General features: G+C 32.3%; 1 protein-coding gene across 2 annotated transcripts; it reads right to left on the bottom strand.

The window, feature by feature from the left end:
* Positions 1-9,728: 9,728 nt before the first annotated feature.
* Positions 9,729-24,650, bottom strand: LOC134690531 (serine/threonine-protein kinase pim-3-like). Of its 2 annotated transcripts, none has more exons than XM_063550502.1 (4): positions 24,433-24,650; positions 12,583-12,689; positions 11,945-12,368; positions 9,729-11,015 (listed from the first exon to the last, which is right to left on the bottom strand). In XM_063550502.1, exons 1-4 carry the CDS (start codon positions 24,449-24,451, stop codon positions 10,636-10,638), a joined length of 930 nt encoding a protein of 309 aa, XP_063406572.1. In that variant the 5' UTR covers positions 24,452-24,650; the 3' UTR covers positions 9,729-10,635. The 2 variants fall into 2 exon arrangements, with proteins under 2 accessions (XP_063406572.1, XP_063406567.1); XM_063550497.1 differs by lacking the exon at positions 24,433-24,650 and adding an exon at positions 12,831-13,059.
* Positions 24,651-24,855: the final 205 nt, after the last annotated feature.

The raw sequence follows: 24,855 nt of genomic DNA, 5'->3' as shown, positions 1-24,855 counted from the left end.
CATTTTAACACACGGAGTCCATAGATCAGTGTTATCTATATCAACTATACCATTTGTTACAGAAACAGTTCAAGAGCATTGAAAAGGCAATTTGAATTGTACAAAATTGAGAATTGAAATAGGGAATGTGTCAAAGAAACTTCAACTATTATTTGGGATTTAGCGAAATTGAATATTTGAATTGTTTTCTGTTCATTGTTATAGGGTTGTTATCTCTTTGCCGGTTTCCATTCTCTTATCTGATTAATAGTTTTGCTTTGTCTAGCGCGATATTTCAATCAATCAATTGTGGTGCATGCTCTCATTTTTTGGTGGAAGTAAAATCTCGTCTTGATCTTAGCTATATATATACACGAAAAATAATAAACGGTTAACATAAGAGTAATTAAGGGTCTAGCTTGGCAAAAACTACCCACAATTTGCATCGTGCACCTGTACCAAGTGGTGCTATTCGCCCCTATGTTCTGCTAATTTGTTAGTTATGTTTTACTTTAGTGTTGGGTGTTTGTTGATGGTTAATCATTTCCGAACGTGTTTAGTTTAAACATATTTATTTATAGTGGATTGGGAAACAAGTTTTGCAACTTATGTTAATCCCTTTCCACTTTGCGGGTGTGAGTGATGCCTTGTAGCGGTATTAGCCTGATCTTTTTCGAAATCTACAAGGGAGTCTTTTACGTGGAAGAGATACGGCTCGCTCTTAACACGGGTCAGCCATTTACTGTCCCCTTCCGACGGACTATCATCGTTTCCTTGAGACCACACTCGCAAATGGTGTCAAGTGAGAGCCGAAAATTTAGTTCCTGAAATTTTCATCCCAACCGGGAATCGAACTTGGAATCTTTGTGATAGCAGTCCGATACGCTTACCACTACACCACGGTTGTCACTTGCCTCCAGTTTAGGTGATTGAATAAGACCATAGATCAGTCTCGGTGTTCGATTAATGTGTCCGGTTAGAATGTTTAATTTCCTATTGACTGTAGACCTTAGGCATACATGTACAAATCCGGTCCAAATTGTCTGTCTACATGTTAATCGTAAGAAGAGGCATTACCATTTCAAATCATATATGCATGTACAATTTGTCTCTGGATTATCTCAGTAACTCAGTTGAGTCTTGCTTTGTTGTAAAACGTTGTTTGGTTGCTGTGTCGTTGACATAAGTCCACGCACGTCTCCTTTATAATCGACCTTTAAAACATTTAAACGATTGAAGTCCGCAAGTCGTCCTAGAAAACTGACACATTTTCTTCACGTTTGTTTACCATAAAATTGTGAACCTGATATAAAGAATCAAGTTACAACAAGTACTAGATATTCAGGTACTACCACCCGACATTTCTCCGAAATTTATAGAAGGGGAGCGTTTATTTGTCGAACACTTGAGATACAGGTCAACGCATAGGTAATTCAAATTCTACATTCCATTCACGTCCTAATTTCATTCATGATCACGAGGGCACCGCTGGTTATAGGTACGAGATATAGTACTTATATAAGTATGACATATAATCATTGGTGTAAGTCACTACCAGGTACATCATCAGGGGAGATAATTTTCAGCTTAAACATAAGAGGATATGGCCAGTACTGATCAGTACTGTATTGTGGTTGTGTATATTCTATTGTGTCAGCTAGAAACGTGCATCGTATCCAAATATTATCCAGACAGTACAATTACAATAGTAGATGTCAGTTTCAGTTCATTATTTCCTTCTTTCTAAACTCCTACTGTGAATAGACGACAACAAAAATATGATAAACTCAGGTTCATCTAATTGATATTATAAAATAAAACATTCAAATTTTTTCTAGGAGGGTATTGACGTTGTCGATCATATGATTTTTCTGCATTCAGGTATTCTTAAAATCATGTTTTATCTATTCTCAATTCCCCCCCTTTCTTTGAATATTTAAAAGTTCATTTTTTGTACATTTTGACCATTATTCTCTTATATGCACAGGAAACCTAAATTAGCCGTTAGTTTACATGTTTGAATTATTTTACATTTGTCATTTCGGGGCCTTTTACAGCAGTCTAAGCGGTATGGGCCTTGTTTATTGCTGAAGACCGTACGGTGACCTGTATGTAAATGGTAATTTTGGTGACATTTGTTCTCTTGTGAATCAAACATCTTTTTATGCCTGATCATTCTTTCATAGAGGTGAGCATAGAGGCGTTCCAAATGTTGGACTTAGAGTATTTTACAGCCCGTTCTAGCAATTGAAACAGAACATACAAACAAGGGGAAAACAAAACGAAGTGTTAGTTATATAAGTGTTGTTTAAATGATCAATGGGTCATCTTTCAACAAAATGACACTTTTGTTGTTTGGCGTTCTTCAGGTAAATTTCAGGTAATATAGATAGTATACCTGTACATTGAAAATCTACCGGTCAATGGGGCAATTATTTAACATACTATGTCCTAAATAGTTACACTAACCTATTTAAGTGATCAATCAAGTCTTTTTATGACAATATCTGACAAAATTCGTCTTTTATAGCATATTTGTTGACAGCTAATGTTATTTATCATTTGTTGTTTTGTCTTTGAAGTTTTTATAACAAATGATATCCTTTTCAATCTCAACAAACATTCTGGGAATTTTTATACAAGCAGGCAAAAATAGATTGGGAGTGCATTTCGGGGCTAGTACCAGGCGCGGTATTTTAAAAAAAGAAATGGGAACGGGTATTTTGATTCACGAAGTGAATGTATAGTGTGTACTATTAAATAATTTAATATTTCTTTAAAATTCGGTGTAAATGTACTATAGAAAAGTCACTGTCTTATTATCATCTGCATTGGATCACATTTTTTTTTAATTTATTTGATTTTTGAATAATCAATTGGGACATATTTACTGATTATCATCAGCCTTTACACAATATATTCACAATTAACAATAAAAATGAACGGCTAGTAAATTTATCATCTTATATCTTAAATTCTGTAATTGCTTTAGGTCAAGCAAATCGAGCTTCCTATTCGATACTGTAATTTAAAATCATACTTAAGTAATATTATCTCCTCCCCTGTGTGAATATTTCTTCGGTCCTTAGCCCTCCGGTTATCTGATATCTCTTTTATTTTTTACAATTCAATATAAGATATAAATAGTACACAGTGTATATGTTCTTATCATATCACCTTTGAGATTATTTTCACACTTTATAATTAATGCATTTAAAGTAATCTTACCTTTAATTTATTAGTTGTCTAATGAAATAGTTACTATATATCATTAAAAAAAGACAATATTATATTTGACATATATATTTTAATGAGATGCAGTTGATTTGTATCGTCAAATCCTGAGAAATGTAAAGAATGCGACGAGACTGTATAGACTAGTTCTATCATGATAGTGTTTCTTGTAGCCGGTTAAATGATCATGCTATGCATAAAGGTGATTGATCTTGTCGGTCAGAAAGGAACCTTTTTTTTTAATAAACAATTGTGGTTTTAATTACTTTTGTAACGCAATCCAATGCATAAAGTAACAAAAATGAAATATAGCTTGAAATATGCAAAAGACAAATGATAAAAACTACATTTTGCACTGAACTTCTTTACTGTTAGAATGAACGCTGGAAGATAAAGCTTTCATTGAAAAGAAATGCATATCGGGGCTTTGTTTTAATCGGAATGTTCAGCGTTGTAAAGAAAAGCGAATGTTTAATTTGAGCAAGATATGTAAAAATATCTCTTAGCTATATTTTAAAATATCTCTAGCTAGATTTAAAATTAAAGTACATGTTTTCTTATAGGTTTAAAAAGTTCAGCCTTTTCTTCCTATAATGTCCTTCGTTCCCCTCAATGACAGTGTGAACACTGCCTCAAGTCTGTGGGAACAAAACATCTCTGTCTCAAGTCTATGATCACAGCTTTAAAGGATGGTAAAGGGAAACACGCTATCTTATTTTACACAATAAAAGGTTGCCCTAGTTACACATTATCTAAATTTTAATCTCTGATAAGTATCTTTATTTTTCTGGTTGAGGGTAGTTAAACTATGAATGAATTTCGTGTACTTTTTAAAGCGAACAATTTGCTAATTAAAAAAATTTTAAACTAGGAAGGGTGGTCGATTAAGGTCAAACTTAGAACAAACGACAGAGAATGCACGATGCTAGGTCAATTCTCTTCTTCTGCAGTAGGGTAAACAGAGCGAGATTATTAATTTGCTACAGAAGATGTCAACCAAAGATTGATTTATATTCAACGTGAACGACCTGAATGATTTTTGTCCGATAACTGGTTCAATTGAGGTCAAATGCAGATTCTGTAGTAAGCCTCGTGCTTTTTAAGATCTTTACCGATGAAAAGAGGATAGAAATAAAATAAATCTTTACGCGCTTATCAAATGCAAAGAATTTAAAGTTGTAAAAATTGCCTTATTCCATATCGTATACTCTACCGTATATGTTATAATATATGGAACCAAACACCAGCGCTTGGACTCGGAATGGAACTCTCCCCTACCCCTGTTCTTTAAAATATGTTTCTCCCCCACCTCTTTTCTTTACATTACTGTTTATTGAATAAATCAAATGCACATTTACATTTACAATATGCGTTTTTATTTTTTTTCATTTTCATAAGATATTCTGTATTAATATTTTAATTTTATTTTTTTTAAGTTAATGTGTTCTTTTTCCTATCTTACGCTTCTGTTAATGTTATGTCATATAGAATTAAATAAGTTTAAATAGGACTGAATATTTACTTTATAAAATAAAACACAAAATAAGGATTCATTCCACAAGCACATGGCTGTAGAACCATCCATGCACCAATCAAATACATGTATATTTTCTTCAGATAAAACCATTTGATTCCTTTTAGGAACGCATGGCAATTTGGAGGGTCTACAAAACAACAAATACGTTGGTACACCCTTTGAAAATCTGCTATATATATATACCATAACCAAAAAACAATAGTTAGAATATCTTTCGGGAATACAGATCATATTGTATAAGCTACTGTACCGATAGCTCGGCTAATAAGTTCTTACAAGGTTTACATTTAAATCTCGACTAAAGTCTCTGAAAATCGTCGTTAAAATGTGATGTATACATTTCTTCTTCTTCTTCCTGCATGGTACGATAAAGACTCCGGTGTCGGAGTGTGGAATATTTCACACATGATTGATTTCGTATAATTTTATACATAACTGATCAGCAATGCATGTTTTTTTTTCTTCAATATAACAAATAGTTTTTTGAAATGTCAGTTTTACAACTCAAAGTATGTATGTATGTATGAATATAATTCGAAATAGGAAAACAATCAGTCGGCCGTCTTTATTTGACTAAGTTCATCTTGGTCTTTTCAACACAGACTTGATTTGTCTTCTCTGATATGTGACATAGTTTTATAACGTAAATATATAATCACGATTAAAGATAAGAGTTAGTATTCGTGACCTATATCGTACTAAGAAGACCCTACTACTTTTCTTTCACTACAAAACTATCTTTCAGTGCTTATCTAAGCCCTGATAATTGTGTAACTATCTACATTTAAGGGTTAAGCCATTAAGTTCGTCTGCGAGCCATGGTATAAGTTTACCCATTGCCCTTGTTTCATACCACATATTTTGCCAATTTTCTTAATCCAGAAGCCATTTATTAATCGATTATCTTGATTATCATATTTACATGTATTCAACTTATATTTATCTACACTTTCCAATTGTATATTTAATCGAATAGGTATATCTGGGTATATACATGAAATATAGTTACCGCGGTCATAGGCGTTGGTACGCAAGTTTCAGTCGAGCACCTTGTAACCTTAAACTTAGATGCAGATCATTATAGTTGCAGAGTCTTGTTCTAAACTCTGAACGTGTCGTTCGATTATTGATTGACATGATTAGACCTAAATTGTCTCTTTATAAGTCTTTGATAAATTTTGGACAAAACTAGTTTTAGACCAATACTAGTAGAATTCAATCAAAAACTCTTACCTATAGTGCTTTGACGGTTGCATCATGTCGACGCGCTATTTATTGGGGGAATACCGAAGAGTTGTATGCTAGTATTTTAAAGAATTATGTGTCAGTCAGCCTACAAAATGTAGGTATAAAGCTGAAATTCTAAAGAAACCCTTCAAACTGATAAAAAATACTTAACTGTTGATACTTATACGGGGATTTTTTTTACAGAAAACAAATGGAATTAACTGATAGAATCTCCAGTAACCCGATCAAAATTCGTTATCACGGGATGTCATTTTAGCTGTATGACATTTTTTGTTGTAAATGAATGGGAACTTAGTTTGTGTTGTTGCTGTTTGAATCATCATTATACTTGTGGAAGATCCTTGATGTCGTTTTTTTCTTCGTCGATCTTTGTCGTGTCGATTTAGAGCTTGTATGGAAATCTGATGTTTTTGCCCAGTCGATCGTCAGGTTGCTGTTATGGACGTTTGTATACCAGACTTGGCAATTTATGCATATCGCATACATGAAACACACAAACAGCTATAAAACAAAACAAAATAATGTCGTATGAAAAGCAAATATGGTTAGGTTTGTAATATAAAACACCTTTACTATAGTGTAGATCCCAAAAATCAAGAAATTCCGATTGTCTCGCTCTTTATGGTAATCCTTTTACAGGTTCTTGGCGCTTATATAACTGAATATGTTTCGGTTTGTTACAAAAGAAAGTAAGGGCATCTAAAAACTTGTATGTGAGATTTTCGTGTTTCATTTCCCTCCTTCTATACTTTCAGGTGTTTTCATTTTACCTTTTCAGGTGTAAAGAATGAGAAGAATATGTAGGTGTAAAGAAATCTTTATGTACTTCGTGTTTTTATAATCTCGAGGTTTTGAATGTGTCTTCAATTACTAAAGACGCTTAATAATATTTAAGCTGTTAATCCTGTTGTTACAATTAAATAATTCCCGATTTGTGAAGAAATCCTTGCATGGGATATCCGAAATATTTAGAAAATCGACTTTAGAAGGTTTTTTTGTGGCCACTTGGTACAGATTTATAAGAGATTATATTTGATCTCTATTTTCAGTATAGATCTTACCGTTTTGTTCACTGTTGTAGCATTTATCATGTTTAAACTGAACAATCCGTCTAAATGTGGGTAAAAGGTTCAAAAATAGATTTATTAATTGCTTTTGGCAAGATACGCGTATACAAATATATTGAAATAAAACATTTTAATTCATCCACCATTTTCCAATTTTCTTTGCAAGCTTTTGACAAAAAATATCAGTAGGTGTTTAATATTGATAGCATCTATTCTGAAAACAGAAAAAAAACTCCAATTATGCTTCCTCTATCGATTGTATTTTCTGTTACGCAACCGAGAAACTTTCTTTCTGTCGATCATTGATCAGACTTGTGACCTTTTATTCAGCGAGACCATATCACGACTATACTGTATGATCAATACTATTAACGTAGTAAAGTGCTGGCAGCTTGCCAAGTAATAGATTACGTATACAAATACGTAGAAAAAAGGGGGTGTACAATTCATGTTTAATTTCAGTTGTTTACCAGGAGTTTTTAGTTAGACAATATCTGCAAGACATTTAGTTGTCATTTTTTTATTTAATGTGAAGTATATTGAAAATCAATTCAAATTAAAACGTTGCATCATCTTTCTGCTGTTCACGTAGCGTTAGCAAAGCAGTCGATCTATATATTGATCGCTGAAAAAATGCGTACATCGTTTCTTATTAATTAAAGATCTCTAATTAGTTTTGTTTTGTTTTTGTATAATCCATGGCAATTTGCCAGTATTGTGTCATAAAGTCTGATATCATAAGAGATTGCTGTAAAATTGTATAGCCACAAAAATGTTTAAGTCGAAGAATTCACAGTTATGGGATCTTGTCCAAATTACTAATATTATTATTGTTTATGTTTTAAATCGTGATAATTCCTATCATGTTACTTTGCAATTTGAAAATGTTGTTTTGTAGTAAGTTTTAAACATGACCAATAACATAAATTAAACGTTCCTGAAATTTCCTGAATTGTTTCTGTTTCATAAGAAACGGTAAATAATATACTAGTATCCGGGTTTTTGTATTGAAACAATCGTTGCTTTAGCTAGTTTTTCTGTACAATACAAATGCTATATTAGTTGAATTGAAAACTATCATAGAGCATCAGTATATCTTTGAAATTGTTGATAATTAATATTCTCTTATCCATATTCAATTTCCAGTACCTCTATTTCAGCAGGTTTCTCACTAAAATGACTACGAATCTTGGACTTGATACACGAACATTTTTATGAAGTCACTATTTTCTGTGCTTCATGTTCCAAGTTGCACCCAGAATGTACAATGGTCTATCAGCTGGACCAGGTTACCATTTCGTAGCAATAGTTTAAAACATAATATAAGAATATTATATGATCTTTTCCTCCCTGTTTGACATAAGACTTTGATAATAAATTGAGGCATTTCTTTCGTTTTTCGTCAGGTACTATTTTGAATTTTCATGACCTTAAAAGATGATTCCTTAGACTTTACTACAGATTCTGAGAGAGATATCTAGTCTTGGATTTTCTATCTTTAATCAACAATACAACATACAGTAACTGGTTTGCTTTGAGCATATACAATAAATCCACCAATAATATGTGCATTGGAATGATCAGAAAACCAACAACACAATAAAACACGAAAATAAAATTGACAACTTTTTTTATTGTTTTTGTTAGTGAATACTGTCCTCTGTCAATGTAATTGTGAAAATGTCATCAATGCGGATTATGCTGTACTAGGTTCGAATTTTATTGAGCTATAATTCTCATCTTTTTTCATGTGTTTCAACTATGATATTTAAAATTGGTTGAGTTCTCCATGGCTCAAATGAACAGAAAAACAGTCCTTTTTTGCATTATAAATGAAGAATGGATCATCAGTATGCAGTATTGTAGAAGACAAATAGACCACAATCTTAGTTTAATTGGTAGAATGTCCAAACAATGAGATTCTTCAGGTTTTTGAAATCTGTTTCGGCCCAACTTTTAAGACTGATGGAAGTTAATTTGTAATGCCTTTCAAGTTTATCTTCCATTCTAATATGAAGTGAGAAGGCGTATACCTTTGGTGAGTTATTTTGTGTAATACAAATATAGACTACAGCTGTCTAATTGTGCATAGCAAATAAACAGAACTCTTTGTGTTGTTCAGGTGTACAGAAATCATATCTCACTCTACAGAAGTAGAGTATGAAATTGAAATTTTGTTGAGGTACTCATATTTGTTGGATCAGTCTCATTTTGATCAATTGAAATGTACACAGGATACAGATATTCAAATTGTCTGGTACAAATGTGTATACATTTTTGTACCTGAACTTGTCACATATACCACATCTCCTTATTTTTATATAGAGTAGAACTATAATAGCATATCCATATAAACATACAGATACAAATGTACATGTACAATGTATAGTATAATTGTAGATGACCAGTCTCTAGTTTTGAATTGTGTACTGTATGCATGTGCAAAAATGAATGTATGATCAGCTTCTAGTTTTGAATTGTGTACTGTATGCATGTGCAAAAATGAATGTATGATCTGCTTCTAGTTTTGAATTGTGTACTGTATACATGTATGTAGGATCACATCACCTTTTCTTTTGCATTGTACACGAGAACTGTCTATTGAAGTACAAATGTACACCAAATTGTAGTCTTGCTTGTAAAAACATGAACAGTAACAAAAATTAATATTTATACTTTTATTTTTTCAAATCTTTAGGATCCTTCCATTTCTCTTTTTCTTTATAAAAATAAGTTATATACATTACAAACAAACACAAAGGATTTCTCCCAAATAAATTAGACACACCTTACTAAGCTGCTTATAAGCAACACACAAACCTACTCTCTCTTCCATCATTATCACTCTGAACAATTTTTTAAAATGTCTCTTTGCTCATGCATCCATCTTCTATTATACCTCAGTTTTAACATGCGCACATAGTCATACACACGGCAAAATTCTGCCAATAAATATATGATTTTATATTTACAAAATGAATGATTAATGATTTGAAAAATTCATAAAATGATTTAAAGAGACTTTTCTGGCAGGCAAAATCTTGTATAATTGTTGCATAAATTACAAATTTTAAAATGCAGATCCAGATTTATATAAAATCTGTTAAATACGAATGTTAGTTTAGTGCCAAATTACTACATAGGAGTAGGTTAAGACTCCAAGTTGTTTCTAAAATCAATGTGAATGTTAAATACTACGGTAGTATACATTATATATTATCAAGAAACTTAGTTTCTCCGTTGTAAAATCTACTAGTCTCTCTATGGTATAAACCAAGTCGTAATTTTTAGCACCAGTTTATACAAAATTGAATTTACACTTATTGACAACAAAAGTACAAATGTTTCACATGCATTGAAATGGCAGTGGCAAATAAGTTCTCAGAACTTATATCATAAATAAATAAATAAAACAAGTCCTATGAGCATGTCCTCTTTGAATAGCACAATAAAATTATGCCAGACTTTGGCAAATTGTTTGATTAATCCCTGAGCATTGGAATGAGTAAGTTTATTGCATTTTTCTGTTGCACAGAATATTGACTAAATCTATTCTGTTATAAGATTTCGTCACACACTTTCTTGGCTACTCATTGAAACAGTGTCTACAGAATTTCCATGCTGGCAAGAACTATTGTTATTATTTCCATGTAAACTAAGTTTCTCAACTGGCAACTGTGGAGTTGCTAACCATGAATGATTTAAAATGTCTTCAAAAGATGGCCTATCTGATGGACGAATTGCTAAACACTTTTTAATTAAGTCTTTCACATCATGTGATAATCTTCCCCTAAATGATACTTCTGCTTTCATGATTTGTTCATCTTGTTCAAATGGAATATCTCCACAAACTAAGTCAAATAATAAAATTCCCAAAGACCACACTGTTGCTGATCTTCCATGGTATCGATGGTGTTTTATCCATTCAGGAGGACTGTACACTCTTGTACCTTAAAAATAAAGATATGACTATTAAGAATAAGCTCTAACTTTTCTAATACATTTCTATACATAATTGACAATTACATGTAAGAATAAGCTTTAACTTTTTTAATGCATTTCTATACATAATTTAAGTTTTATATGTATTTATTATTTAGTCTCAATTTTTGTCATCAATCAACTAAATTCTTACTGCCTTAAGTGAAGTGATGTGTGAAGTGTTGTCACAACTCATCCTTTACATTTAAATACTTAACATGCTTAAGTAAAGGACACACCTGAATGTCACAATGAAAGGACATATGGTCATAAGAAAGCCTGACAGATGATAAACTTTTTAATATATTAATACCCTTAATGTAATTTGTGTTAGAAAATTTTACTAATTACCCCATTTATTCATATCTAATAGCCAAAGTATTGATTTAAAAAACTCAGGTAAATGTTTTGACATGCATGACTGCTCACAGGTATGCAAGGAGTTCTTGTGAACCAACTTAAAAATGTCCCACATAATCAATCCTACAGTTGACTTGTTACAAATTATAAAAGCATTTAATTTTAGGTTGATAGCAACCAGTCATATTTTTTAGCTAATGCTACCAATATAATAACCCAATATCATAACTTGTTATGCACTGTAATTTAAACCTAGTTGTTAACTTAGTGTAAACAATGTATGCTATGTATGTTTCTCTACTGAATAAATGAATCATTGCCAAGTTATGGTGAGACACATGTGTGATCATTTATGCTGATATTTTCAGCAGCAGCAACTGTGTAATTGATATGTTTTGCCAGCCAATGTAAAGCATTCTTAGCATCTCCCATTTTGGGATCAATTGATATGTGTAGGTGGATGAACTTTTGTATTAAATCAAATACTCAATATTCCTATAACACTACAACAAAATGCAATCTATTAAAAGATGCTCACCATCAAATGTCACATAAACTGTATCTTTGAGCAATGTACCAGATCCAAAGTCAATAATTTTCAGTTCACCAGTTTTCAAATCCACTAAAATATTTTCATCTTTAATGTCTCGATGTACAACACCTGATCTATGAACGTTATATAGAGTTTCTACTATTTGTCTAAAGAACACTTTGCTGGTTTCTTCATTTACAGCGCCTTTTTCTGTGATATAGTCAAATAAGTCTTGAACATGCTCTGGTCGTTCCATCACTATAACATAACTGTGAGCACTATTGTTTTTCACTTCATACCAATCTAACATTTTAATACATCCAGAAACATGAGAAACTTTTTTCAAGAGAATAATTTCCATTGGTATATTATGTCCATTATGAAGTCCCCATTCAGTCACTTTATTTTTGTTGATTAATTTAACTGCAACCTGAAAGATAGATATGAAATTCGTTAACAACAATACAATGTTTTCATGTTTCAAATATAAACATTTTGAGAAATATGTTTTATTTTCTATTTTTTCATTTCTAATTAGTTTTTATGAGAAAGATATTAATGTCTAAAGAAATAAATGATTTCTACTTTGAAATTTGTTGTTAGGGTTAAAAACAAGGAAACAAAATTCTTTATTTTATACTTACAGGTAGACCATCACTTCTCCTTGTGCCTCCATAAACTGTTCCAAAACCACCACTTCCCAGCTGTGCACCAACATTATATGTTTTATTGAGCTCTTCTTTTCCTTTTACTGAAAAAACAAAATAGACACATAAAAATACGAGTCTAACATAATGTATAAACAACAAAGTAACGTGGCATCAAGTAAAAATGTAATGTACAAACTCGCCATATTTCACAGTAATATTTAGAAAAGTAAATTCAAACTTACTTTGCTCTTTCTTTTCTACCGGGTTGTTATTATTAAACAACTTTCTTCCCAACATGATGATATTTGAATATATCACTTATTTATCATCCACTATATCCTTAAAGTAATAGGTATTCACTAAGCAAATCTCAAAAAGACATCCCTGTTGACACGACAGAATATACAAATGTTATGAGTTTCCGAAGTTGTGTGTATAGTATTAATGTTAACTATCAATGTGCTATAATCAGGACACGATTCATGCGCTAAGGCACATCCCACTTGGAGAGATGCCAGATTTGTGTTTTGAAAAAATCTCTTGAAATATTTTATAGTTTATATCATGACAATTTCTTACAAAATGCCGAATTTACAATCCCGAGCTATGAAAAATATTATTAGCGAGGTATAAGTAATATAAAATTGAATGCAGACAGGGAACTATATTGCATCGTAGTGATATGTCTGATTGAATATGTTATAAATCTGGCCGACTGCCAAATAATAGCTTGCCGCTATTTTTTTACCTACAAATATATTGACCAATCAGAAACACTCCCGCGTTTCTTATCTAGTTACAACCAATCAAAAGTTCCATAGCTTACAATACGCCTCGAAACGTAAACAGAACAGCGTGGTAAGGTGAATGAGTAACGTAAACAAAACATTACAGCGGGATATAAGAGAGAATTCCTAACATATTTTAAAGGCCTTAGTTTTTGAACTAAACGACTGAATCGAAACTGAATAAATCTATTTAAAGACAATATCTTTTTCTATGTTATCCATATTTTTTTTACAACAAATACACACTGACATGCGGGAAAACACAGAGCTAAAATGATGTGGGGTCAAGTTTAAAAAAAAATAATATGTATTTCATGTATTTGTGTTTACTTGTTTGTTCATTTATTGATGTAGATATAATTTGCTCATGGTTAAAAAAATAAAATAAAGAAAGCACACTTGTTTAAACATTAAAGATAAGTATTTTTTCAACTTTAATAACAGAGCTTTAAATCCAGAACTTTAGTTTAAGTATTTTGTTCAAACGATAAACACTCGAACTACATGCATATTTTGTATGTAAGAAAATTTCAGTTTTTCCTTATTTCCTACTGCTGATTTTTTTTTAAAATATTGAATGTAAGGTTCTGTAAAGCTACATAACGATATGCATAACATGTTTGAACGCAGATTATATTTTATTGACATAATTATAAACGCGTCCATTTGGATAGAATTGACCTAAATTTTCAAATATTAGTAATACCACAGATAAGAGAAAAAATTTAAACAAGCTTCCTGTTCAAAACAAAAATAGTCCTCATTCCTTCTCAGATTGAAATACAAATACAACTTCCCCGTTTCTATTACATAATTGCCGTTCATTTATGAAAAAATATTGTTATTTTTAGTCAAGATTTGCCTTGCAGGAAAATATCAAATTGATTTAATACAGGAAATATTATCCAGGGGGCAAGAGATATTTTAATATTATTTAATATTTAGGCCAATTGGATACTGAAGGTGTGAACATATTTTTCCTGTTACAAAGAAACTTACACTATTTCTCAATTCAAACACATTTCCAAAATACACCGAATGAATATTAATGTGTGAAAAGAATGTTTGCATTAAAACTACAATGTGCTATAAAATCGGGGATAATTCAGACTAAATATATAACTAAAGTGATAACTAAATTTAGTATACATATATTATATAAATATTGACTATTCAAGGTACCATGAGAATACGAACCTCGAAAGGAATATTAGTTAATGTAATTATTTTCTTACTGTCTCAAAGCGAAAAATATGTTATATGTAACGGGAGATAAATGCTACATAAAACAAACTAATGCACAGATGAGTTGTCTGCCGATAGCAAAAAAAGCGTGGGAGATTTATTTTCTCTCTGACAAACACTGAACAATCTCATGAAAAACTGGGAAAAAACGATATAGACATCTATTATTTTTTTCACTCACTAGTCGATTGCTGGAAGATCTTCAATTATAAACTGAGTCGACACCGAGTTCGACATTTCTCGCTTTAGTAGTATATTGCATCATCCTTTGCCTTAGTCTTTCAGTGACCGACAAATTAATTAAAAGAGTTTCGATTTTCTCACATTTTGATTGTTTCAATCAAGAAATGGAAAAACATTTAAGATATTTTATCATAAATGCTTTTCTAGATAATTAAAAAAAAAAACCACCCGGCTTAAATTTTTATTGTTGTAATTATCAAATAAATTGTATATCTCCCCAGTGACTAATTTCAAAATTCTCAGGCTGCGATTTCTTTATATTTTGTTTATCAAAAACAAATTAGGCTAAGCCCTTTGACTTAAAAAAATAAAAGAAAAACGAGCTCGATACGAAATTATAATAGTAATGGTAGTTATGTAAGTGTGATATTCATTCCTTTTTTTGAAATATCATATTGAGTAGAGTAATAGTTTTTTTGCATGAACATTTCTGGGTTATGTAATGTATGAAACACCAGAAATGATTAATTATAGACATACTCAATGTCGAAAAGGCAAGCGATACTATTTATTTTCTAGTGTCGTTCACAAATAAGACAACATTGTAACCGGTCAGAAAGAAACCTCGTTAGGTGATAAAGCGATACCAGAATCGTTCTTTAAGCCAGACAGAGTTGTCCCCCTTCCTTTAATGTTAAACATCATAAAAAAGTAAATTATGTACATTTTTACTCAATACTATATTGACTGATGTAGCGGGAGTTCGATCCACTTTTAAAAGATGTTATGTCAATAACCGAGTAAAAATGAGTGAAAATAAAACTTGGACCATTCATTCTCTAGGTATTACTCTAAAACTTCACTTGTTCATTTTTTACTGGATACACTCAGCATTGCCCATATACGTATAAGTTATTTTGAATTATTTCTTTCTATTTCGCAATTATAAATGATGTTGGGCATGAATATTTTGGTGCTGTTAACATTTTAAGCTAAGCACAGTTACGCTATAAGGGGAGTAAGCGCTAACACATTATGCTACAAGAAAGACAGAGTTACCTCTCTTGTTGCACATATATGTATATATGGCTCTGATCTGGCTGTAGATTAACATCTAAGAAATAGTTAAATTCATATTTATGATGTATGTCAACTTTATAGTAACAATTATAAAAATCATTGTAATAAATTACTTTGCTCTTCATGGGCCCTTTAATTGGAATAAAAATATCTTATCTCATTGCAGCATTTCGGACTGACATGTTCCTGAATATCATGTGTAACATGAATAGTAATTTGTCCTTTGTTCTTGAGCGAGTTAACTTCTATTATTTTGAGAGGTGTGCAGTGTAAGATTTTTATTTTGTTAGGGGCACTTTCTAATACCGATGTTGACCAAGGGGCACTTTCTAATACCGATGTTGACCACTTTTTATAAGAGTAGCAAACAGAGCTTAAACTAAAGTGCTCTTTCTCCCATCTTATTGATATTAAAAAAACCTTGAAAACAAACAATCAAATCAATCAGGATGTGGAAGTTGTCAACATAGAAATGAATACAATGACGTATTATTTGCATCAAAACGCATCAACATTGGACATTCCTTTCCCCGATACTTTTACATCCTCACGAAAATAAACACAAGGGCAACAAGTTCTTATAGACCGACATAAACTATAGACTTCCAAATAGTCCGATGTCTTATTAGACCCCCTTCATAATTAAGCCATAAAGAGCATTTATCATTAGACTTATAGTCAAATGAAACGAGGGTTAATTCAATTTTTTATTCTTATCCAACGACAGGCTAGTGATTCGATGGTATCCAACGACCCAAAATCCTTCATTGATCTTCATTGCCGTGTATTCCTCGATTATTTGCAAAATAAATTATTACAGATGTTAATTCGCTTCTAAAAAATCTTAATAATTTGAACGTAGTTTTAGGAACTACAAAACACTGACTGAACTAGCATGTTTACCAATTTCACATCACGACCCTTATAATTCGGAAAATTGGCAAGTAAAAACTCACCGATCAAAACGTCGGCTGGCGTAGCCGTTGTCATTTTAACACAATGTAGGACCCTTTAACACTATAACAAACATGAATTTGAAACACATTCGGTCACTTGAAAATGCATGAAATACACTATGCTTCCATGTAATAATTTTGAATTCGAACTTGCTTCTCTAAAATTGCTAGACACACGTAGGACAATGTTACAGAAGCCGGTTAGTGTCAGAGTTGTGCTTTATTTTTAAGTCATTATAACGACTTATCCAACTTGTTATAACGACTTAGCATATTTATCTCGTTATAACAACTTAGATAACTTCTTTTTACGACTTAGCTTACTTGTTTAAACAACTTAGCTAACTTGTTGTAATAACGTAGCGTATCTATCTCGTTATAACGACTTAGCTAACTCATTTAAACAACTTAGCTATTTCGTTATAACGATTTAGCTAACTAGTTTTAACGACTTAGCGTATTTATCCTTTTGTAACAACTTAGCTAACTTGTTGTAACGACTTATCTAAGTTGTTTAAGCGAGTTAGCTAAGTCTTTATAACCAGTTAGCTAAGTTGTTATAACGACTTAGGTTAGTAAAGTCGTTATAGCAAGTTAGCAAAGTTGTTTAAACTAGTTAGCTAAGTCGTTTGAATGAGTTAGCTAAGTTGTTTAAACGAGTAAGCTAAGTTGTTTAAACAATTTAGCTAAATCGTTAAAACAAGTTAGCTTAGTTGTTGTAACAAGATAAATATGATAAGTCGTTATAACAACTTAGCTTAGTCGTTATAACAAGTTAGCTCAGTCGTTATAACGACTTTAAAATAAAACTCCACCCTGACACTAACGGGCTTCCGTACATTGTACTGTATGATGATTTTCTATCATGCCATCATTACCTTTAACATTTTACTGTATGTTATATTAACTCAAGACTCGGATTGGAAAATGTGTTGTTTACCGAAGAGTTGTCTCATTGGCACTCACACCACATCTTCCTATATCTATTGTAATCAATCTCATTATTCGATACCAGACCTTAAGAAACCACAAACCAATCATCATTCGACTACGGTTAAAGGGGCATACTTATAGAAGGGTTAGTGACTCATTGCACAACTACGATTGTGTATATAGGAATTTCACAAAATGTGGACGAGCAAAACTTGAGTTAAAGAGTCTAGAAACGAAAATGGGACTAATAGTCAAGGTCAACACCTGAATACAGCAACCTAGGCAAAAGCGAAGACACATGGTCCTTGCCCATCATCGTGTTGTAAACTCTTCAACAAAAATATATTGTTTACCAAATGGAGATGACAGCAAACACTCAACACTAAATATTTCAACCAATCCATTAATGGCAAACAGTATATAAGAAGCACCAATGCCATCAACATCAGGATATAGCACTAACTCACCATCATTTAACACAACATCTTTCAGCACAGATATACCGATCATAACATCTTAACCAAAACCAACTAAAACCAAGCCCGCCATTATAAACAGTTAAGTAAGGCCACAATTAAAAAATATGTGGTTTGCCCAAACCCTACCCAAAGGTTGAGACATTGGGTAGGTAGGTAGGCATTTTGTCTTCAAAAAGAGAAATTGATGTATCGTCTGATTATTAGATTTCATGCCTATCTGATTAAAAAAAAAACTTCTTCAAATCAGGACAATAAAAGAATATGAGTAGGCAGTTTTTTCTGGGTAGGTAGCGTTTGGGCAAACAAACCTATTCTTTTTTATGGCTCAAACTTATCATAGATACCAGGATAACATTTTGTGTTTACGCCAGACGCACGTTTTGTCTACAAAAGACTCATTAGTGACGCTCGAATCCAAAAGTTCTGTAAGCAGTAAATTTATAAATATGACCATATCATTGTTAACTCATGTCAGCACAGAAGTGCTGAATACTGGACTGGTGATACCCTCACTCAGGAAATTAAAACTCCACCAGCAGTGGCATCGACCAAGTGGTTGTAAATAAACTAGTATATTAATTTTGGATATCAGTTTTCAAAGTCTCAGAAATAGGGGTAAACAACTTGAAGCAATTATCGAGTCAACTAAGCCAGACGTAATAATAGGCACGGAAACATGGATTGATCCCAAAATAAAATCAAATGAGATCTACCAGATGACTTCCACACAGAACGCAGAGATTGCACAAAAAACCTCCACGAAAGGGTAATGATCTAGCAGTTAAACAAACATTACAGTTGGATAACAGACATAGAACTACTGAATTGCACTATTAACTATTAACTTAGAATGAAAAAAAGATATTAACTTATAAGTGCATATTATTGACCACCAAATAAAACACATGACAAACTTACCGGAGTAAAATGAAAGACAAATAAATAACATCAGAGCAAAACATCAAAAAGAAATATTCCTTATTGGTTGCGATTTTATCTAACCAGGTATTAACTGGGCAGAACAAACTATAGACCATCGACAGTATCCTACCAGAACCAACCAGGCTTTCATAGAACTTGTAGCTGACAACAGGTTAGAACAAATTGGGGACTTCCCATCGCTCAAAGAAAACACCTTAGATTTATTGCTTCCTTCACACACAACTATTAAATTAAGATGCAAACCGTTACCGTCTATAGAAAATAGCGACCGTGGCATCGTCCACCTGGTATGGTTTGTAAAACACTTATACCTGAACCAGTCAGAAGTAAAATATTCATATGAAAAAAAGCCGAAATAGGGGAAAAATAGGAAGACATTCAAAACTACATAACAACTTTCAAAAATATCAAAGACAGAATAGTTGAGTCATTGTGTCAGGCATTCAAAACAGCCATACCATCCATCATAGATAAAAGAGTATCATAAAACAATGACTCAAGGAAGAAACACTCATCCATGGACTTATACAACCATTAGACTTAAAATAAACCAGAAGCAAAAAGCACACAAGACTAGAAAAACTAAATAGAAATGGGACAAGGATATGTATAAAACTAGGTATCAATAGAAAATACAGTGGGATTTCAGGCAAGCCAACACGAAATATATTGAAGAAAAAAGGTCCGACTATACAGATAACAAAAAGAAATTCTGGTCTTATATTAAAAGCAGAGGTCAAAAATGGACAGGATTGCACAAAAAAGGGGGATTTATACAAAGTGACAACAAGAGCAAACCAGACATTCTAAACGACCAATGTCGGTATTAACCAAAGAATAACCTTCCAAATAAAGGAATAAGTCCTTATTTCACCATGAAGGACATACAAATTAATTTATCACCAACGTAGTCTACAAACTACTGTTAAAAGACCTGAAACCTCATAAAGCTACTGGTAACGACTCAATACCATCCTTTATACTGAAAGCAGCAGCAGAACAACTTGCTCCTATACTTACAAACCTATACCAAACATCATTGAACACTGGCGAAGTCCCGCAAGATTGGAGAGATGCCCATGCATTTCCCTTTAAAAAACGAAAAACACTTGGTATCCTATTACAGACCAGTTTCTCCAACTTCGATCACGTGTTAGGTGTTACAAAACATACTGTTCAAAGAAACATCATTGACACATTGACAAAAAAAAAATACTTACTGATGCATAACACGGATTCCGCAAAAGACGACCTTGCGAATCACAAATAATAACTATCAACGACATTTCATCAACATTAAAAAGAAACAGCCAAGTAGACATCATCCTGCTATACTTTGCAAAAGTGTTTGACAATGTATCACACCACCGCCTACTACGCAAGCTGGAAAACTTAATTTAAACCACTGAACCACGAACATGATGACAAGGTCACAATATACCTGCCAGTTGGACACCTTACAACTATTCCATACACTAAATATAGTATACTTATTTTGTACCGTGCAATTCTTCCATACAACAAATATAGTTGAGCTAGTGCTTATAGTATTGCATTGATTGATTGATTTTGTGTTGCTTAACGTCCAGTGGCAAATATAGTATTAGTATTAGACAACAAAAACATTAAAAAAAAAATCACTTTACAATGAGCAATGAACAGCAAAAACGAGGTCAAGGTCAAATAAAATACACCAGACTGACATGTTCATCATTTAAAAATGTTCATACACCAAGTAAATATATAGTTGACCTTTCGCATACAGTATTAGAAAAACCGACCAAAACACAAAAACTTAACTTAAACCACTGAACCACGAAAATTATGTCAAGGTCACAATACACCTGCCAGTTGGTTATGTACACCTTCCAATAATTCATACACCAAATATAGTATACCTATTGCTCACAATAGTAATATGGACTTGACCACGAAAACTTAACCTTGTTCTCCAATCCATGAAATGAGCTTAATTTCAAGTGAAAACTGTCTGGCGGGCATAAAGACCTTACAAGGTCACTGAAACATGAACATAAGGCAAAGGACAATCGACATGAACCAGACGGAACTTCATAACATAACAGGCTGGAAACCCAGTTGAAATTAAACAACAGAAATGAAACTTTTGGTCAGAGAATGTAAGCAAAATTTGTATATTTGAATTGTAAACGTCTGTTTAAATAGGCTTTAAAGTTAAATAATGGTGCATAGTTTAGGATTGTATGCATCTGGTATACATGTTTTACTTGAATCATAGAATGAGCTTCGAAATATTTTTGTATACTTTGAAATTATGAAGAAAACTGTCTATTGTAACAGGTTCAAATGCAAGTGGATCTTTGTTGGACATAAGCCGCATAAATTCCGCTGAAAATAAATAACAGAAGGAGAATACAATAATCGTTCTAACGCATTAATTTGCATCTCTTTCCCTGCAACAGTTATTTGGGGTAAAAGCACAAAAAATGAACAAACATTGTATCGAAAAGCGAAAGACGAGTGCAACATTTTATGTTCGGATGTGTTTGAGTTAACTTTTCTTTCTTGAAAACACAACAAGCAAACAATTTGACACATAATTTTTTTTTCGATTCTATTTTTTTTTATATATTGCTAGGCTTCGGGTTGATTTTTAAATAACACAAAAAAAACACATTACTAAAAAATGAAATATGTGGATCAGTGAAATACCTTTGTAATGAGTCTTCTTAACAACAGACTAACAATTTTTGTGAACTGAAAGATAAGATCAATATTGGAATACAGACTTGTTTTTATAATACCGAATCAGAGAGACAAAAAAAAGATTAAAGAGAGCATGCATCCATAACAAACCATCAGATGTATGCCCCGTTGTTATATATACTAGTACATATCTTCAGCCAGAAAACGTTACTACTATGTTCAACGACCAACTTACAATCTCTACCACATCCGGCGGCGATAACACAAAATATGGTTGATGGTCTGGTCCAGGCCATCGCACTAGAACTTGTCTTAGGGGAACATCAAGACAGAAAAAAAACCAGGTAGGGGAAGATCATAGATATATGGATATTATTAAAAATGAAATGTGTACTTCATCATAATGGATGTCATGGCGCAAACCGTCATGGAAATTACAACATTTTCCACTTGAAGACCGTATTTCAACTGAGAACTGAAAAAGGTCTCTTAAAGTCTTACATTTTGAAAGCTATTGACCTTTAGCCACATGATATTTCAATCATGGTTTTTTAGGGGAAAATGTTGTTTATCTGAATATTTGTACCGTGATATCCCATGACAGCAAATATCTTGAAATCCAAATTTAAAGTCATAAGAAACGAGTGACCGGTGAAAAATTATGTTCTTCCAATTCTTTATCCAATGCATACACACATCATAAACTTAGTCTTCTGTGCACGAATTTATCATTTTTTTCGTGTAAATTTCGTATAATCGTCAATTTTTTTTCAATCGGTCAGTGTTGTTGTGAAAATATGGCAGGTAATTAAAGTTCGTGTTTTGAAGCCGAAGTTTAATGATGGTCACCTGTTTGTCAACAATCGACAAAAAATAAACAAAAAAGCATGGAAAGAGAGCACGTGTTTAACATGTGAATTCAGATAATAGTTTATTTTTAGGACATCCATGCGTATTGTGATCACCGGATTTTTACGAGATGGGTCACACTGAGGTCACTTTGCATACGGAAAATATGTCGGGGAATTGGTTGCTGGAAGCAAGCAATTAAAATAAAGTAAACTTCTTCTAAATATGAATAAATTAAAGAATGGTCTTCTGAAAAAAGTATATGTACATAAGTTTTATAATGAAAACTATCCATTGAGTTATAAAAAAACATATGCATTATTTTTTTTGATTTGAGGTTTCTTATGACTTTAATATCCTTATCACTGAAATTTGATACCTGTTTTTGGGGTATAGATAATATCCATAAATGGGATTAATCCCCATTTGTAAGGATATTCTCCAACCTGAAAATGGAAATATTAATCGATCATGCGAAATACGAATTATTGAAACACTACGTACTTTTCGAAGTCCATGTAGACTGGAACAACCAGGAAAATAGTAAATCTGCGCAAGGACAGGTGAAAGCTTTCAAAAGACTGTGACAACCTACAGCGTAACTGTTTTCTAAGCTCAAATTGAGCAAACATAGAAATTCGTAATAATTCCTACTGCTACTCAATATATTAGGCGAATACATAATTGATTGCTTCTTGTTTAACTCACGGTGGCCATTATTTCACGCATATTTAAAACGACACGAGACTACAAAGATACACCACTTACAATTTACATTTGAGTTCTCATTGACTTTACTCGTCATATCAGTATTTTTTCTATGATATTCTACTTTATGAATTTTGTTAGTTTTTCGAGCTGATTATATTTATATCTTTGGATACGAAAGAGCCGCAGAGTTTGGTTGCAGATCATCTAATTCAGCTGTAGAAAAAAATAACACACTTTATTTGTAAAACATAGTAAAATTACCTAAGTTGTTCATAGTTATAAACTTGGGACAATTCAAGGGTGTGTGATTGTGATAGTGACAGAGTCTAACAGGTTGGGGACAACCCACCAAATGGGGAACTGTTCCCCAAATGAGTAACAATCCCTGATTTGAGTAATCATTTTGTAGTGCTAAAAACAAAATTTTCTTAACTAAGTCTTACTTCTTAAAATGGCACATGTTCATGAAAAATGCAGCAACTTTTCCAAAAGATGATTATCCTTATCTTGATTTACTGAGAAGATACAAGCCTATGAAAAATCAGAAAATCTGACTATTTTCTAGGCTTCTAACTTTTAAAAAAACCCATAATAGAAATATAGTTCTTTGGGAGAAGTTGTTCCATTTTCTATATGTTCCTGCAGTTGATATCCTCTCTTGAAATTTAAACAAAATTTCATTTTTTGGGGTTAGTTTTTGGTGTTTCAGTGCAATCCTACCGAGAAGAAAAATATCACAATAATCATGTCAAAAGGTTTTTATTTACACGGAATAAAACATGCTCTCATTTTTCTTTAAAATATTTGTACAGTTTAATATTGAACTTCCAAATAATAAGAGAAAAACTGAAACTTTATATAAAAAACAGAGTTTGTGTAGCTCGATTTAGCTTATGTATGGCCAGATAGAGACCGACTGAGCAAAACTGTCGATATTCAGATCCTGTTTAATGTTTTACGTACGGCTTATGGTATAATTATGGAGTTACTTACTTCTTGTTGGGCTATCCATTTGATTTATAAAATATCCAAAAGAATTAGTCGATTTGTTGAATTCCTTTCTTCCCCGCCAAAATTCATTTATGTTTCGTGACAGTTGATGTGAACTTCTTACGTGACCTTACATGGACTGTAAAAGTACATTTGACACAAGTACTCTATAAATCACGTGGTACACTCTAGTAAAGAACACAATTCACTTTTACCATGGTTCGCTGACTTCACGAAATCGTGGATGAATCAATGGGTTAATTTAGATTTCTTTATAAATCTGATCTGTAATGAGAAATCATGACAGTGGGACCCAATACATATAGATAGATATAGTTTTAAACTTTGGAGGCACGTAAAATGGACTGATATAAAACATAATCAAATATCTTGCAGAAATGCAAACCGTGCACAACATTACATATA

The sequence above is a fragment of the Mytilus trossulus genome, chromosome 1, assembly GCF_036588685.1.
Source record: "Mytilus trossulus isolate FHL-02 chromosome 1, PNRI_Mtr1.1.1.hap1, whole genome shotgun sequence".
In the NCBI taxonomy this organism is placed as follows: domain Eukaryota; kingdom Metazoa; phylum Mollusca; class Bivalvia; order Mytilida; family Mytilidae; genus Mytilus; species Mytilus trossulus.
The sequence above is the reverse complement of the archived record's forward strand: the minus strand, read 5'-3'. Positions and strand labels throughout refer to the sequence as shown.

Excerpts from the sequence above, each read along its gene's own strand:
- LOC134690531 (XM_063550497.1), bottom strand. The coding sequence starts at position 12,885 with ATGTTGGGAAGAAAGTTGTTTAATAATAACAACCCGGTAGAAAAGAAA. Across the intron at positions 12,690-12,830 it reads GGTAGAAAAGAAAGAGCAAA|TAAAAGGAAAAGAAGAGCTC; the intron begins GTAAGTTTGAAT and ends TTGTTTTTTCAG. Across the intron at positions 12,369-12,582 it reads GGAGAAGTGATGGTCTACCT|GTTGCAGTTAAATTAATCAA; the intron begins GTAAGTATAAAA and ends TCTATCTTTCAG.